Source organism: Ailuropoda melanoleuca, chromosome 4, assembly GCF_002007445.2.
Source record: "Ailuropoda melanoleuca isolate Jingjing chromosome 4, ASM200744v2, whole genome shotgun sequence".
NCBI lineage: Eukaryota > Metazoa > Chordata > Mammalia > Carnivora > Ursidae > Ailuropoda > Ailuropoda melanoleuca.
Window position 1 is genome coordinate 17,597,044 of NC_048221.1, and position 12,724 is coordinate 17,609,767.

General features: G+C 48.3%; 1 protein-coding gene across 2 annotated transcripts in view; it reads right to left on the reverse strand.

The window, feature by feature from the left end:
- The window catches only part of SLC25A20 (solute carrier family 25 member 20), a 32,538-nt gene extending 20,731 nt beyond the window's left edge, over positions 1 to 11,807 (reverse strand). The window contains exons 1-2 of one of the 2 annotated variants that reach the window (XM_034658282.1): positions 10,847 to 11,807; positions 4,841 to 4,933 (exon numbers count right to left, since the gene is read on the reverse strand). In XM_034658282.1, the coding sequence (XP_034514173.1) occupies positions 4,841 to 4,933; positions 10,847 to 10,951 (198 nt within the window). In that variant the 5' untranslated portion in view covers positions 10,952 to 11,807. Of the gene's footprint in view, positions 1 to 4,840; positions 4,934 to 9,817; positions 10,421 to 10,846 lie in introns of those variants that run through there. The other variant, XM_011233353.3, reaches the window with a different exon arrangement.
- Positions 11,808 to 12,724: the final 917 nt, after the last annotated feature.

The window sequence follows — 12,724 nt, forward strand, 5'->3', positions numbered from 1 at the left end:
CAAACAGGACACTAACAAGACAAATGATGGGAATTCCATAAATGGACTATCACAGCCATTAAATCACATTGTAACATGAGAAGAGACTACTAGGTCTTCTTAGAGACCACCATAAAAGCAGGCTAAAAAATAAGATGTACAATGTGATCTGACTTCCTTGGGGTGAGATGACAGGTAATTAAGAAGTTTTTGTGTTTTCCAAGTATTAAGACATGGGGGTTTTATTGTTAGAAACAATACTAAGACCACACATCAATTTTCACTCATACAGTTTGGTGATAAAATCAACTATGTAGTAGCCAATAAATAGACAGATAGATATCCCAACCAAACAAGGCTAGTAACCCAGGGAAGAGGAAGATTTGGGACCCAGGAGACTAAGGGTTCAGCCCAAGAGAGGTGAATGGGGTTTCCAGGATGGTGCTGAGTACTGTCAGTCTGGAAAGAAGCCAGCCCACACGAGAATATGAGGATGGAGGACTCCAGAAGGGATGTTTCCAAGAAAAACAAAGCAAAACAACTCAGGGTGGAACAACAGATTTAACTGTTTAGGCAGTGTGGAAAACCAAACAGAAAACTACTCCACAGAGCTTTTCAGATATAGGATAACAGAGACAGCAATTCAAAGAAACACAAACAAAAAAAACTGACACAATTAATAACCCAACCTCAAGAAAAACAGTCACACAAGAAATAAAATGTACCTCATAGTACCTTACTTAGTTAACAGAAAAAAACATATATGAAGTTGTAATCATGACAACAATGAATTGGATTAAACCACAAAATATGATAAAATTATATGGGCAGGTCAGAAAGAAGGGATAAAGGAATGTAAGACTTAAAATCATCTACCACAGGGACGCCTGGGTGGCTCAGTCGTCAGGCGTCTGCCTTCGGCTCAGGGTGTGATCCCGGCATTATGGGATCGAGCCCCACATCAGACTCCTCGGCTGGGAGCCTGCTTCTCCCTCTCCCACTCCCCCTGCTTGTGTTCCCTCTCTCGCTGGCTGTCTCTATCTCTGTCAAATGAATAAATAAAAAAATCTTTAAAAAAAAAATCATCTACCCCAAACAGGTAGCTAAGACATATAAAAATGTATAAAATATAGTAGTAAAGGTAGAAACAGGAAGAGCTGAAAAGAGTTGCCTCTGAGGAAGGGGGGATAAATCACTTTGCTACTTTGTTACAAGCCTTTTAATAACAAACCCAAGTGCTTGTATCACTTCAATACAAAATAAGGAATAGGGGCGCCTGGGTGGCGCAGTCGTTAGGTGTCTGCCTTCGGCTCAGGGCGTGATCCCGGCATTCTGGGATCGAGCCCCACATCAGGCTTCTCCACTAGGAGCCTGCTTCTTCTTCTCCCACTCCCCCTGCCTGTGTCCCCTCTCTCGCTGGCTGTGTCTCTCTGTCAAATAAATAAATAAAATCTTTAAAAAAAAAAGGAATAATTTTTTAAAGATTTCATTTATTTATTTGAGAGGGAGTGAGAGACAGAGAGAGCACAAGCAGGGGTAGGGGCAGAGGGAGAAACAGACTCCCTGCTGAGCAAGGGGTCTGATGTGGGGCTCGATCCCAGGACCCTGGGGTCATGACCTGAGCCAAAGCCAGACGCTTAACCAACTGAGCCACCCAGGTGACCCAATAATGAATAATTTGAAAAACAAAAATTAAAAGGGCGCAAGGGTGGCTGCAAGGTTGGGCATCTGGCTCTTGGTTTTGGCTTGGGTCATGGTCTCAGGGTTGTGAGATCTACACTCAGCTCAGAGTTTGCTGGGGATTCTCTTTCCCTTTTCCTCTGCCCCTCCCCCAGCTTGCACACTTGCACACCCTTACACACACACACACACGCGCGCGGGCTCTCAGATCTCTCTCTCTCAATAAATAGATAAAATCTTAATATATATATAAAAACTGTTCCTTGGGGCACCTGGGTGGCTCAGTTGGTTAAGTGTCTGCCTTGGGCTCAGGTAATGCATGATTCCAGGGTCCTGGGATCCAGCCCCTGGTTGGGCTCCCTGCTCAGCGGGGAGTCTGCTTCTCCCTCTTCCTCTCCCCTTGCCCTGGCTTGTGCTCTGGCTCTCTCTCAAATAAATAAATCTTAAAAAAAAAGAAAAAAGAAAAAAAAAGCTGTTCCTTAAGAGAGAGCTGCAGGTGAGGCGCCTGGGTGGCTCTGTTCATTAGGCATTGATTGGACTCTTGACTTCAGCTCAGGTCGTAATCCCAGGGTCTTGAGATTGAGCTCTGCGTTGGGCTCACACTCAGTGCAAAGTCTGCTTGTCCCTTTCCCTCTGTTCACCCTCCACCCCAGCTCGTACTCGCGCACGCTCTCAAATAAATAAATAAAATCTTTAAAAAAAGACAGAGAGATAGCTGCAGGAGAAACGGGGTGGTGCTACATGCTGGGAGGGTCCACAGACACAGGCTGAAGCACTGGTCTCTCCACAGACTCTGGGCATTCACCACCAGCCTTCTAAAGGGGCCAGCTGTACAAGTCAGCACTCTTGGACCCTGCAAAGGTCTAACATTGCCACAGGCCGTAAGCAGACTCTCGGAGGACAAAGTCCGAAGGCAGTACACAGGAAAGAATGAAGGGGAAAGAGAAGGTTCTGAGGAGGATATACAAAAGCAGCATGTGACCAAGTCCTTCCAAAGCCCACAGCTCCCTGCCTGGGCTGAGAAGGATGCCCAGGTACTAAGGGGCTAAGCCCATGCCTCCTGAGAACTCCACGAGCCTTCCTTCCATTATGCTGGCCCAGCCACTTCCATGCCCCACCACCTCTGGCAGCTTCAGAAAGCAGAGAGCTCAGTCTCCACAGCAAAAACCAGGGACACGCACACATACGGACTAAGGAAGCCTATTCGACTCTGCAGGAGGTTGGGTTTATACAAGCCATTCTCAGGCCTCCAGGACTCCAGGCCCCAGCACACTGCCAAGCTGTTAAACAGGTGCTCAGTGTTTATTGACCAAGAGGCATGTAATCCTGCCTTTCTTCCTCCGGGGCAGAGGACTCTGAGCAGACCCAAAGCCTAAAGCCTCAATCAGATGCTGGTCAAATTCTGCTCCGAGCAGCATAGATGAAAGAAAGAATGCCTTACAGAACAAAGGGCAGCACCATCTCAGGCATGGGTCCTGGAGGAAACAACTTCTCCCCCAAGGCTGAGCCCATCACTTACCAACATTCCCTCTTTATCTGGGTAACATCTACTTCTCAGTTTCTGTACCTTTAGTAAGGATTATATGTTTAATAGAGTTTTCATATGAGAGTTATATTTTAGGCAGTGAAGGAAAAGTTCTCAACAAGGTCTTTTAACATATGTGCTAATGAAGTGAGTAATAAATATCACTAGTAAAAAAAACTTTTTTAAAATCCTGTGTTTTCAGGGGCACCTGGGTGGCTCAGTCAGTTAAACATCTGCCTTTGGCTCATCGTGATCCCAGAGTCCTGGGATGGAGCCAGGCTCCCTGCTCAGCAGGGAGTCTGCTTATCCCTCTCCCTCTGCTGCTTCCCTCTCCCCCGCTCCCTGCTTGGGTGCTTTCCCTTCTCTCTCTCAAATAAATAAATAAAATCTTTAAAAATAAATAAATAAATAGGGGCGCCTAGGTGGCTTAGTTAAGTGCCTGCCTTCAGCTCAGGTCATTATCCCAGGGTCCTGGGATTGAGCCTCGCATAGGGCTCCCTGCTCAGCAGGAGCCTGCTTCTCCCCCTCCCTCTGCTCCTCCCCCTGCTTGGGCTCTCTCGCATGAGCTCTTTCACTCTCAAACGAATAAATAAAATTTTTAAAAATAAAAATAAATAAAATCTCATGTTTTCACTCTAAGAAATACCTGAAAAGTTATTAAGTAATTCAAAAACCCCAAACCAATTTGTGTCTTTGTCTAGGGGTCTGAAGACTCGCCAGCCTCTCTCACTATTCTTCAGGCTGGGTGACTTTTCCTCTAGACTTTATATAAACTTTTTTTTTTTAAAGATTTTCTTTATTTATCTGACAGAGAGAGAGGCAGCGAAAGAGGGAACACAAGCAGGGGGAGTGGGAGAGGGAGAAGCAGGCTTCCTGCTGAGCAGGGAGCCTGATGTGGGGCTCAATCCTAGAACACTGGGATCATGACCTGAGCTGAAGGCAGACGCTTAATGACTGAGCCAACCAGGTGCCTCCCCCTTTTATTTTTAACATTTTATTTATTTATTTGACAGAGAGAGACAGAGACCGAGAGAGCAGGGGGAGAAGGAGAGGGAGAAGCAGGCTCCCTGCTGAGTAGGGAGCCTGATGTGGGGCTTGATCCCAGGACCCTAGGACCATGACCCGAGCTGAAGGCAGACACTTAACCAACTGAGCTACCCAGGCACCCCTTTACACGAACTTTTTGATTACATTCTTTTTTCTTTTCTCTCTCTCTTTTTTTTTTTAAGTACGCCCAACGTAGGGCTTGAACTCATGACCCTGAGATGAAGAATCACATGCTCCACCAACTGAGCCAACCAGGCACCCCGAGACTTTACATGAACTTCTAACACTGACCTCTATTGAACCAACTGATCCAGATTTGTATTTTCTTTCATTTCACATCTCTAATTATTCCCCACTAATTCCCTGTGGTCTAATTCTGCCTTCCAAATGAGAGAACCATTTTATTAGCTTCGGTCTTGCATATAAAAGTGGCTGGAATTATCAAAGACTCCAGTGCAACAACAGGAGGGCATAGGACAGCATGATGAGACAGCCGCAGCTGTGGGCTAGACCTCCAGCAGAAAGTCACTCTATCCCCCAGGGGGATAACGAACCAACTCTGGGAATGTGGTCCTCTGAGTAAGAATGCCCAGCACTTGGGTACCATACCTCTCTAACAAGAGTCTTCCGGAAACAGTCGAAGGTCCCAGAGTACATGGGAGGCTGTCCAGGCAAACTCGGGGGCTGTGTCTGCAGTCGGACCTGAAACCAGAAGTTAAAATACAGTCATCTCCCAGAAACAGAACTGCCTGCCAAACTCCGAACAGAGAAAGCTGTGCCTGTGTACATGTCTTCGGCATTCACTTAACCTGCTAGATTCAGACTTCTTTTTCTTCCAGTTTATTCAAAGGCTGCACTTACAGGTCACAAGTAGCATGCTTCTTTTTTCCCCTCATCCAGTTACTTCCACCATTTATTTCTTACCTAATGGATCCCACAGTGACCCAATGGGATAGGTATTCCCAGCTTACAGATGAGAAGACTGGGCTTAGGGAATTCAAGTGATGTGCCAGTAATAAGGCCTGGCTGATGCAAAGCTCCCGCTCTAGCCACCACCCCCCCTTCCATTTGTGGTGGTATGCTGGTGGTTAGGTAAGGCACTCCACAGAGGCATTCTGGAATAAGGTGGATTTAATGCTACTCTTCTTAGTTCTCATCCTTCTCGACCTTTTGGGGCATCCAATGCTTCAAACTATCTCTTCTTGAAACCTCCCTTCTTACAACTCCGTCCTTTATGTCCTTCTCTACTCCAGGCATTCTTCAAGGCTCAGCGCCCTACCCATCTGGCCCACAATCCCTTTCAGAAAACTCAAGATTGCAGGGCTTCAGCTTCTGCTCAGTGATGACGATCACTTGGTCATCTCCAGACCTTCTTTCCCATCTTTAGGGCTACACTTCTAACTGCCTGGAGAAGATCTCCCTCCTCAAATCACCTCTGGAATCTCACCCTCTTGATGAATGTGCCATTTGTGCCAGAGCCACCTAGCCACCCTCTTTCTCAGAATTTGAAACCATAGCATCACCTCTGACTACTTATCCTGTTGCTCTTATGACATGGGAACCAAGTCTGTTAAAGTGGTCCTTCGAGATGCTTCCAGAATCCTAATTTCTTCCTCTCTCTGTCTGAGTCCTCTCCCAGGGCAAGTTCTAACCCATCCATACAGTGTAGTGGTTTTCAGTTATGTCCACTAATTCTTTAATGCTCTTTCCCCTTCAAAGGTTAGTCCTAATTCACTCCCCTTAAATGTGGACCAGACTCAGTGAACTCACTTCTATCGAATAGAGTGTGGTGGTATTGATGCTATACGACTTCCAAGGCTAGGTGATAAAAAGGCCAGCTTCTGCCTCTCTCTATCTCAGGTTATCTGCTTTGGGAGAAGTCAGCCACCAAGTCATGAGGACACTCAAGGAGCCTAGAGAGGCCATGTGCAGAGGAAAAAAGGCCTCCTGACACAGGCAGCATGAACGTGCCCGCATGTGAATGAACCACATGGACACCAATGGGGTAGTCCCAGATAACACCTATTGTGGGGGCAGGTGCACTGTCTTTGGTTCAGTACTTTTTTTTTTTTTTAAAGCAATCTCTACACCCAACGTGGCAGTCAAACTCGTGACCCCAAAATCAAGAGTAACGTGCTCTCTGATTCTTGATTTCGGCTCAGGTCATGATCTTGGAGTCCTGGGATCAAGCCCTGCATCAGGCTCCCTGCTCAGTGGGGAGTCTGCTTCTTTCCCTCTACACCTCTGCCCCTCCCCCTGCTTGTGCTTGAGCACATACTCTCTCTCTCTAAAATAAATAAATAAATATTAAAAAAAAAAAAAGAGTCACATGCTCTACCAACTAAGCCAGCGAGGCAGCCTGGTTCGTACTTCTTTTAAATGCCTTTAATAATATATAATTTACATACCACAAAATTCACCCTTTTACAGTGCACAATTCTGTATTTTAGTATTTTGAATTGTGCAACCTTCCTTACAATCAATTTATAACATTTTCATGACCCCAAAAAGAAACACCACACCATTAGTAGTTACTCACCGTTCTTCTCTCCTCTCAACTCTTGGCAATCACTTATCTACTTTATGTCTCTATAAATTTGCTTAATATTTACCAAATATTAAGCCTTTTGCCCATTTTTTAATTGGGCTATTTGTCTTTTTATTAACTTGTAGGAGTTTTTTTTTTTTAAGATTTTATTTACTTATTTGACAGAGAGAGACAGCCAGCGAGAGAGGGAACACAAGTAGGGGGAGTGGGAGAGGAAGAAGGAGGCTCCTAGTGGAGAAGCCTGATGTGGGGCTCGATCCCAGAATTCTGGGATCATGCCCTGAGCCGAAGGCAGATGCTTAACGACTGTGCCACCCAGGCACCCCTAACTTGTAAGAGTTCTTTACACATTCTGGATCCCAGCCAACATCTGCAACCTCACAAGCAACCCTGGGCCAGACTATTTGCCTAAGGCTGCCCCCAAAATCCTGCCTCACAAAGACTGTGAGAGTTAATGGCTGCTGTTCTTTCATATCACTAAGCTTTGGGGTAAGTTGTTATACTGCAATAGATAACTGATACATCCAGTTTCTTCTGTAGTCTATTTCCTGGCTGTTTTTCCTGCTCAGAGTTCTTCGGCTTCCAAGTCCTTCTCAGGTTGCTATCATACCAACTTTTTCAAAACACCATTTTCAGCATGCTGTTCCTCTGTTTCTTTAGAATCTCTCATTCTTATATTTATTAGGGCCTTACACGTCACAATAAGGAATCACTCTCTAGGCAATGGAGAGGACATACAAGTCTGAGTTTATAGGACAGAACAGTAGAAATGTCCAGAGGCTCCCACTGCTTTATATCTAAAATCCCTTATATTGGCTTTCAGCTCCTCCATGATCAGGCACAACCTTCTTCGCTTGGTAGGGAGGGAGCAATGGATCAAAACTGTTGATCCCTTTCTGTGATTTTGTGTAAATCTCATCCTTGTCCCATCATGACACCCACCATCCAAGCCAGCAAGAACATTTAAGTACCCCATGGTTGATCTTATTTTACAGCCTGACTCCCACTGCCAAGCCTGTATCTGCTTTCAGTCTTGCCCTCCCCACGCCCAGAATGTCTGGGTTTTTCTACTTCTCCAGTCAGAACTCAGCCAGCCCTTAGCCACCTGCCATACAGCCTTTCCAAGCTCCAACTCTGAAGTACTGCAGTTCTTGCCTTCTCAGGCCACAAATAGTGACCTTGGACCTTTGAAGGTGCTCCTAGACCAGGCTTTGACTGGAGCGCAAGTGGCTCTCTGAGGTCAAAAGGACGGCAATCAGCAATTTGTGGTTTTGTTTAAGTGTAAAAGAGGCTTTTCTGGCTGATAAAAATGCCAGGGAACATTTTCAGTCATTTACACTTCAGTACAGAGATCACTGGGCCCTTCCCGAGAGCGACATCTGTGGGGAGGATGGGCAAGAGGATTCAGAAGTTAAGAGCAACATTTGTGTAAGGTAGCCAAGAAGGGTTTTGCTTTCTTAGAAGAGAGGTCCCAAATGCCTGGAACTAACAAGACATCTGGCTACATGGATCAAGAGTAGGATGGGACACCAGACAATTCTCTCTTACTAGACTGTGCTGCCTAAAACAACCATTTTCTGGGAAGCACTAACACACACCACATTTACCATCAGCTAAATAAACATCTGATTTCATGTTTCACAGTGCCCTAACCAGCCTGATTGCTTTAATCCTGATCTCCCTGTAGATTGACTCTGAAAGAGTGATTAAAGGCAGCAAGGAGGTTGCTGCCCAAACCTGCCAAGAGTGAAATGGCCCCAGACCTATCTCTTGTGGAAGAAGCTCCAGAGCTATCTCCAGAAATAGGGTTAGAAAACTCAGATAAAGTTTTGGGGGCGCCTGGGTGGCACAGCGGTTAAGCGTCTGCCTTCGGCTCAGGGCGTGATCCCGGCGTTATGGGTATGAGCCCCACATCAGGCTCCTCTGCTGTGGGCCTGCTTCTTCCTCTCCCACCCCCCCACTTGTGTTCCCTCTCTCGCTAGCTGTCTCTATCCCTGTCAAATAAATAAATAAAATCTTAAAAAAAAAAAAAAACTCAGATAAAGTTTTGAATGCTAAGTCACAGGGCATGGACTTTGCTCCAGGCAGGCCTTGCTAAAAGTGCTGCAGGGGGAAGAACTGAGGTAGGATGTGAAGACAGGGAGCTAGCCCTGATGAGTTTCCTCCTTCCCAGAGCCTCAGTTTGATTATGGCTTCCTCATGTGGGAGTTGTGAGGATCATCCTGGCCCTGGGAGAAATCGGTCCCGTGCTTTCTTTGGAAGGGACTCAATCTCTGAGGTTATCATCACCTCCCACAGGAGGCCTATCAAGCTGATGGGAGGTGATAGGCTGAAGATGGCCAACCCCCTCTCTGCAGTGGGGAAAATGAGAAGGAGATGACGGTGGGGGCCCAGAGAATGTTTCAAAAGATCTCTCTAGGGGCGCCTGGGTGGCTCAGTCCTTAAGCGTCTGCCTTCAGCTCAGGGCATGATCCTGGCGTTCTGGGATTGAGCCCCACATCAGGCTCAGGCTCCCAGCTTCTTCCTCTCCCACTCCCCCTGCTTGTGTTCCCTCTCTCGCTGGCTGCCTCTCACTCTGTCAAATAAATAAATAAAATCTTAAAAAAAAAAAAAAGACATCTCTAGAATTATTGCGCCTCTGCCTAGCTCTTTTCCTGAGGAGGGCTTTAACAGGTGACCTGTTTCAATCCTGCTGTTAATGTTATAAGGTTTGCTGATATAGGAACTTTGGGGAGGCGCTTTTTCTTTCCTATCCCCAAAGAAGTGGCTCAGGGTCAGGAGAGGATGCGGGACAGAGAACTTTAAATGCGAGCCCTTGATGGACGGTTAGAGGCTGCTCTCTCTGCACTGTCTGGCTCTTTGGGGCGCGAGGAACAGCTTCCCCCCGCCCCAACCCCGATCCTCGAAAAGAGTGAAAGGGAGATTCCCTAGACTTCTCATGCCCCGCTTCTATCCTGGGCTGCGCCTGGTGGGAGACGCTACTTTCCGCGCCCCTCCCGGGCCTCCTCCCTCCAGCCGGCGCCCCAGCCTCCTCGCACCTTGATAGTGTCCAGAGGGTGCCCCACAAACACCAGGCACATGCCGCCAAAGCCGCCGGCCAGCAGGTTCTTTAGCGGGCTGATGGGCTTCGGTTCGTCTGCCATGGTCCGTCCGTCCGCCTCGCCGGCAGTGTGTGGCTATCTCTTCCAGACGGGTCCTGCTCCACAGCCCCAGCCACACCGCCGGCAGCGCTGACCTTTCACCCACTTTCGGGTGGGCGGGGCAAGAGCCGGAGACAGGTTGGGAGGAGGGCCCAGGCGCAGGGTCGGCTTCCGCTGGGGAGGGAGGCTTCCGGTGGAGGCCCCGCCCCCGACAGGCGGGGTTCGAGGAAGCGGAGCCGGCTCCCGCATCTTCTGGGCGGTGTTTGGGAGAGCGGCGGTTAGATGGGATCCTCCAGGAAGTCTTCCCGGGCTTGAATGTTTTCTACTCTGGGCTCCCATTCCTCCAGTCACTCAGCTGAGGCCGACAGCGCTCCGTTATGTTCCAGCCGCCCTTCCAGGGGCTGGAGGCACACATGGTAGCCCAGCACACGAGTCCCTGTCCTTGTGGAGCTTACAGAGCATAACAAAGATAAGTGAAAACTGCGTAGAGTATCAAGTGGTGGTAACTGCTATGGAGAAAAACCTGGAAAGAGGGTTAGACNCCTGAGGAGGGCTTTAACAGGTGACCTGTTTCAATCCTGCTGTTAATGTTATAAGGTTTGCTGATATAGGAACTTTGGGGAGGCGCTTTTTCTTTCCTATCCCCAAAGAAGTGGCTCAGGGTCAGGAGAGGATGCGGGACAGAGAACTTTAAATGCGAGCCCTTGATGGACGGTTAGAGGCTGCTCTCTCTGCACTGTCTGGCTCTTTGGGGCGCGAGGAACAGCTTCCCCCCGCCCCAACCCCGATCCTCGAAAAGAGTGAAAGGGAGATTCCCTAGACTTCTCATGCCCCGCTTCTATCCTGGGCTGCGCCTGGTGGGAGACGCTACTTTCCGCGCCCCTCCCGGGCCTCCTCCCTCCAGCCGGCGCCCCAGCCTCCTCGCACCTTGATAGTGTCCAGAGGGTGCCCCACAAACACCAGGCACATGCCGCCAAAGCCGCCGGCCAGCAGGTTCTTTAGCGGGCTGATGGGCTTCGGTTCGTCTGCCATGGTCCGTCCGTCCGCCTCGCCGGCAGTGTGCGGCTATCTCTTCCAGACGGGTCCTGCTCCACAGCCCCAGCCACACCGCCGGCAGCGCTGACCTTTCACCCACTTTCGGGTGGGCGGGGCAAGAGCCGGAGACAGGTTGGGAGGAGGGCCCAGGCGCAGGGTCGGCTTCCGCTGGGGAGGGAGGCTTCCGGTGGAGGCCCCGCCCCCGACAGGCGGGGTTCGAGGAAGCGGAGCCGGCTCCCGCATCTTCTGGGCGGTGTTTGGGAGAGCGGCGGTTAGATGGGATCCTCCAGGAAGTCTTCCCGGGCTTGAATGTTTTCTACTCTGGGCTCCCATTCCTCCAGTCACTCAGCTGAGGCCGACAGCGCTCCGTTATGTTCCAGCCGCCCTTCCAGGGGCTGGAGGCACACATGGTAGCCCAGCACACGAGTCCCTGTCCTTGTGGAGCTTACAGAGCATAACAAAGATAAGTGAAAACTGCGTAGAGTATCAAGTGGTGGTAACTGCTATGGAGAAAAACCTGGAAAGAGGGTTAGACAGTATGGGAGAGGGCAGGAGAGTAATAGGCAGTTTTAAGTAGGTAAAAGAGGGTTTCACTGAGGAGGTGAGAAAGTGAGTCCTGTCCGAAGACATGGGGTGAAGAGTTAGGGACCTAAGAAGCAGAGGAAAAGAAAATGCAAAAGCCCTGAGGTGGGCTGTGCCTGGCCTGACTGAGCAACCACAGAGAGGCCTTTGTGGCTATAGCAGAGTGAGGGAAAGGAAGGAATAGCGGTAAAGACATGGAGATAATACTGGCACATTAAACAGACTTTGTGTGCCGCTATGAAGACATCAGCCTCTCCTCTGAAGAAAATGGGAGACAGAATCCATTCTGGGTTTGTTTGTTTGTTTTTAAAGATTTATTTATTTGAGAGAGAGAATGCATGCGCTAGAGCATGGTGGGGGAGTGGAGAGAGAGGGAGAGAGAAACTCAAGCAGACTCCATGCTGAGAGTGGAACCCAATGCAGGGCTCGACCGTAGGACACTGGGACTATGACCTGAGCTGAAACCAAGACGCGGACACTCAACTCACTGCACCACCTAGGTGCCCTGCCATTCAGGTTTTTGAGCAGGGGAGTGACATAGTTAACAGCATCCTTCTGACTGCTGGGTGAGAATAGACTGTAAGGAGCAAGGAGAAAGCAGGGAGCATTGAGGAAGCTAAAAGTCATGGTCAGAGGTGCTTGCTTGGATATGGCACAGAAAAGGAGGTGGTGAGAAGTATTTGGATTTTGGATATATTCTGAAAGAAGAATCTAAAGGAATTGTTAATGAATAGAACATAAGGTATGTGAGAGAGGAGTTAAGGATGATGTTAATATTTTTGCCTTAATGACTCTAGGTGGATGGTATCCAAGTATTCACTATCTTACTTTTTCATCATTTCTGTACGTTTGAAAATATTCAATTATAAAGCTGTGAACAGGGGTGCCTGACTGGCTCAGTTGGAAGAGCATGAGCCTCCTGATTTCAGGGTTTTTGAGTTTAAACCCCATGTCAGGATTACTTAAATAAGTAAAACTTAAACAAATAAACAAAAAAGCTGTGAACAATAGACATGCGGCAGGTACCTCACCGCCAAGCTGACTTGATAATAGTCCTCCTTTGTAGTACTCTCAGGCTAGAGGAAAACCTGAAGTGGGGAAGATGGGCAGGCTGTCTATGCTGGGGGCAGAAAGATGAATAACAGGATCAGGATTGGGATCTGACTGAGCTTGGCTGGGCTAGAAGTC